This window comes from Nannospalax galili, unplaced genomic scaffold (assembly GCF_000622305.1).
Source record: "Nannospalax galili isolate Female #2095 unplaced genomic scaffold, S.galili_v1.0 scaffold329, whole genome shotgun sequence".
NCBI lineage: Eukaryota > Metazoa > Chordata > Mammalia > Rodentia > Spalacidae > Nannospalax > Nannospalax galili.
The window spans coordinates 3,404,913-3,410,425 of NW_008360321.1; the positions used below are offsets into that span (position 1 = coordinate 3,404,913).

Here is a 5,513-nt window from a genome sequence, read left to right on the forward strand (position 1 = left end):
TCTGTCTGCACTAGTGCCAGTTTCCACAAAAAGAGAAGTTCATTGGAGATGCAACTAAAAGGGAGATATCTAATACCATAGTATCTGACTGTAAAGCCCCATCTAGGTGTTTATGGTTGGTGTTAAATATTGATAAACATATGAAGTACTCTAATGATATTATAACAGTCTAAGTTGCCCTGGGTTACTATAACTCCCTTTGGTGACTATTGCTTTCACATAGGAGATATGGGTTTAAATAGCACCATGCCCTGGGAAGTTCTTTACATTAAGAAGGCTAGCATCCTGACAGACAGGAAACATCTTGATGTATGACTAGGAATAATGAACAAAAAGTTCCACACTGGATGTTCAAAGAATTGGTTTCAAATTCTCCCTAACTTAATAAACCCTGTAACCTGAAAAAGTTATTTAACCATGTTTAAAAAACAACTAAGAAATATAGTCCTTTGCACAGAAAATTTTAAATAGCAAAATGGAGAATGAAACATTGTAGACAATCATCTCTGGAGATTCCAGTAGCCAGCTGTTTGCTTCTGCCACAGCTGATTCACACATTTCCATCACTGTCTCTTACCATTTTTAGCATGTTGCTGGCTGAGGGAGAGACTGCTCTCCTAAGTTCGTTGTGTTTATTTACAATTTCTCTTTGCACTTGTGTCTGGGTGGTTAGCAAAGCAGCGAAAGCTGGATCCTGAAAGAAAATAATTATTTTTTAGCATTTTTGAAGATTGCAGACAGTGAATAATTTCAAGAGAACAAAAAATCACTTTCAAAACCTAGTGTTTGTCCCATGAGAAAATATTAGGTGTGCAGTGTTGTCAAAGAATTAGTGCAAAGCTGCTGCCTTTAAATAGGAATGAGTAAGTGAAGGCCTGAGAAATAGAGAGTAATTCAAGGAAAAATAAAAATTGCTCTTGGGCCACAAATGCTAGATTTGGGGTTTAATTCAAATTTCATTATGATTTTTTTATGAAACATTGGAAGTTAATATTTTTAATTTTTTATTTATTTTTATTTTATGTTTATGAGTTTTATGCCTGCCTGTGTGAAAGTGCACCAATGTGGCACAGTGCCCTTGCCAGAGGACAGAAGAGGGTATCAGATCCCCTGGAACTGGAGTTACTGACTATTGTTCGCCATCATGTAGGTGCTGGGATTCAAAGCTGGGTCTTCTGTAAGAACAACCAGTGCTCGTAACCACTGAGCCATCTCCTCAGCCCCAAGAGATGGTATTTTATAATCACAAATTTTCATAATAGGCTGTTTAAGACCTAACCAATCACATTTGATCAGGCTGCAGTAAGGGTTGGTGGATTAGAGATCTCATGGTTCATCTTATATATTTTACATTACCATGAGGTAGTATCTGCATTTGGAGAGTGAATATTCAGGTACAATCCAGATTCCTAGCTCCCATTCAGGACTCTAGCTAAACCACTGCATATATTATGTAGCACATTTGCCACGGTTGTTCAATGCACACTTTTGAAATACTTTTTAAACGTCTTTCACATCCTTCAAGGGAAACAAATTCATCTGATGAATGGAACGTTGCTCATTTTGATCAGTTTAGAAATGGAAATATGACTGGCATGGTTCCAAATTTCAGTTTATCTCGATGGTTATGTGTGTGGAGGTCAAATCTAAGTGTAGAACAATATTGGAGATTGTTCTACAAGTTCTAAGCTTAAATTTACCCATGGTGTGCTCAGCCACCAAGTTTTTGGTCATTCTTTACAACAATCTTCTGAATCTATTATTTAACCAAATATGCAAAATACTATTATTAACACTTGGTTGTTATCGTACTTGTGGCACATCTTTGATGCCTGTTAACTGTCTTATATTTACAGCACATCTAGCCTCTTCAAAGTCCGATAGCCACATGACTCATGACTTTCAGAGCCACCAATGATGGAGCAAACAGTCTTAGTCTTTTGCATCACTAGACCTGTTCAGTGCTCTGGGCCACCCATGAAAACGCTATCACCTATCAGACACCCTTGTGATTTCAAAGTAGCCTGCCCTGTCACAAAGCTGTAAAGTAGCTCTGAGATGACTTTCCATCATACACTTACCTTTCCTTCAGTGGGTAAAGATGACAGTAGCAGAGAAATGAGAAGCAGTGTCACTGGAACCCAAGCCATGGTTGGAAACTATCAAAGCAAGCAAATGTCTCCATTGAAATGAGTTCATGGGGCTCAGAAGGAAAACCAATGCAGTGATCTCAGTTGTACCAAACACCTGTGGCTTGTGAGCACACTAACAATGTAACAGTTGACTTGCCATATGGTGCTGGTATAGTCACAATGAAGCTACCTTGTTGCTAATACAGACAAGGCACAGGCTGAAGAACTTGTCTGATGCCTTTGACTTACATGTGTAGGTCTCAGGAAATACTAGCTGCTTTCTACACACTTCCCTTGCCCTTTCTTCATCAAAAAGGTAGTTATAGCTAATTGTGGTACTGATATCCATCATTTGTCTCATTTGGGGGACAGCTTGTTTTCACTGTATACCATCACATAATTTGGTATTCTTTCTGAAAAAGAGAACTGCTGATTCTTTCATCTACACTAGATTTGAGTCAAGATTTAAGGGTTGGAATTATTCAGGCACAAATGCACAAACACCTTAGAAGTGATGCTTCTCTGTTTCTTTTATTCCCTATATTTGCATCATTCTGAAATTTCCCTGTATACAGCTAATGCATTCAAAGCCTGGTCTATTCAATTTTGCTCAATCCATCATTTGGTACAAAGGTGGCATAATATTTTCATTGCTTTTCAAGACACCTTGCTCATCACCCATACCATTTCTTCTCAACAACCTAAGTCAGCAAATCCTAGGTCTTTTATGTGACATTAAAGATCACTCCATTCAGAAAATCTCCATCTTCCCACCATCACTCACTAATAATGACTTCAAATTCAATGTATATGAAAAGGAAAGGTTTCAACTGGGGGAAAAAAAGTCAGCACTGTAGCTTAATAAGCTCCTCTATCCTTACTTAACAATTCTTAACTCAAGACCTTATACATTAAAAGATTAAGAATTATTAATACAGAAGCATATGGCATATATAATATCCACAAATTTTTACTTTTCTAATAAACATAGTTCTATTTTGGTTGTAACAAGTTAAAAGCATGATAATGTACTATACTATTCATTTGCAGATGAATATAAATTTTCATTTGTGTAAAAAATGACACTAGTATATGTGTCTGTGATGGTTCTGCAATTTGCTTTCTTAATTTAAAAGTTTTTATATAATTATAAATATTAATTAATCAGTTTTGAAAATGTAAATTTTAATGAATATATCTTCTTTCTCTTAGAAACATTGAAAGTGATTGTCATGATAAAATATTCATGTTAGAATAGTCATTGTTGGTTAGGTAATAAAATGACATATTTTCTTTATTTGCGGCAAGAAGAGATGCGAAGAGATTGAACAAATTGTAGATTACAACTGCTTCTCTTTTGGCACATTCTAGTTGTGCAAGTAAATCCCAGTCAACACAGCACTGAAATGGTATTTTTCATATGGATAGACTCAAATTTCGTTGCCAGTTGTCTGATACTGTTTAGTTCTCATATAAACTTTTAACATGTGAAAGTACAGCAGGCCTTCCCTCCTACCAACCAGTTAAGTTCTTAGTCACTTTAAAATCTATACAGTGCTGTTTTGGCTTAGCATTTCTTTTTTAACTTAACAATTTAATTGTTTGTTTGAGACAGGGTCTCCCTGTGTCCCAGATGGCCTGGAACTCACTATGGAGACCATGTTGGCCTTGATCTCACAGAGATCTCTGTCTGTCCCTGCCTCTTGAGTCCTGAGATTAAAGGCATATGCCAACACAACTAGCTAAATTTAATTTTTTTTTGGCTTAGTACTTCCATATTAACCACCCAAAACTATCTAATTACTGAGAAGATAACTAGAGCTATCTTCTAGTTGAACACTTATGGCTCAACTTTTTGTTACTTTTATTCCTAACTACCTAATAGCTTAATTTCAGTTAAGATACAGTCTTTGGAAAACATCAGATCTGGGAAATCCCCCTGAGTTTCCATTTTTCTCTTATATAAAATGTGAATTTTTATAGCTTTGCTTTGGAAAGCAAAAGGCATAATAATACTAATACAATATTCATATATTATAATGGGTGTAGCAAAAAATAGAAACTATTAATATAATATCATTTTCATCCCATGCAATGTCTACAATTTTACTGAACTTATAAAATCTTTCCATAAAAATGTGTGGTTTGATAATTTCAGAACAGTTTTAAACTTTTTTTCCTTTCTAGTGTCATAGGAAAAAACATGCATAGAATCTATAAAAGAATCCAATACTCAGCCAGGTATGGTGGCACACACCTTTAATCCTAACACTCTGGCGTCAGAAGCAGGTGAATCTCTGTGAGCTCAAGGCCAGCCTGGTCTAAAAAATAAGTTCCAGCTGGGAAACAGGAAGACCCTGTCTCAAAAAGACAAAAAAAAAAAAGAAGAAAGAAAGAAAGAAAGAAAGAAAGAAAGAAAGAAAGAAAGAAAGAAAGGAAAGAAAGGAAAGAAAGAAAAAAGAAAAGAAAAGAAAAAAAGAAAAGAAAAGAAAAGAAAAGGAAAAGAAAAGAGAAGAGAAGAGAAGAGAAAAGAAAAGAAAAGAAAAGAAAAGAAAAGAAAAGAATCCAATACTCAAGGCCTGGTCCTGAGCTCACTTCAGGAAAATAATGTATTTCCGCTCTAGCCCACTGAAATGCACAGGCATGCGCCTGAAGATTTCGTACAGTTCACTCACCTAGGAAGTCTGCATTGAATGACTTATAATTCCAAAGTCCAGTAGACCAGGTTACCACACTACACTACTAATTTCTCTCCCATTTTTTTGTCCTCCCAAATTATAATCAACTTTGTTGCATCAGAGAAAGCAACAACATCCTTGCTAAAAGTACATTCAAGAAGAGTGTTTTATACGTTTCTTAAATTTCTATTTTAATCTTGAAACCCACATTCATGCACAATTGACATTTTCTCTTGCTACATACTAAAGCACTGTGGTCCTTTCTTCAGGTGGGTTAAGGCCAGGAAGGCATGGTTCTCCTAGAGTATTTGTAGGAAGAGCATGGTGTATGTTTCTGTTGTCCTAAAACAGGAGAACAGGGCATTTGAAAAAAGGATGTGAGGACAGCCTTAGAAAATGCTCTATACTATTTGTCACTCTACACACTTAAAACTTGACTCAGCTTTTCACTATTCACTAATTCTTGACGGTTTTGTCTCACCATTAGCACTATAATCTGCTTCTGAAACCAGACTGTGATTTAATCACTTAGTATTTTTTTCAAACACTAATCTAAAAGTGGACTTCTCAAAGGTGAATAACTACTGGTTGGTTAACTGCCTTAGAAAACACATTAAAGAGTTCACCTTTGATGTAGGACTTCAATCTTCACATTTCTCAAAAGATGATTTCTATGAATCCCACAGTGTTAACTGCATGGATT

At 35.8% G+C, this 5,513-nt stretch overlaps 1 protein-coding gene across 1 annotated transcript in view; it reads right to left on the bottom strand.

The window, feature by feature from the left end:
* LOC103727375 (cysteine-rich secretory protein 2-like) overlaps nt 1-5,099 on the bottom strand; it is a 15,793-nt gene extending 10,694 nt beyond the window's left edge. The window contains 3 exon segments of the mRNA XM_029559737.1: nt 490-694; nt 2,082-2,159; nt 5,055-5,099. Of these exon segments, the coding sequence (XP_029415597.1) occupies nt 490-694; nt 2,082-2,150 (274 nt within the window). The 5' untranslated portion in view covers nt 2,151-2,159; nt 5,055-5,099.
* Nucleotides 5,100-5,513: the final 414 nt, after the last annotated feature.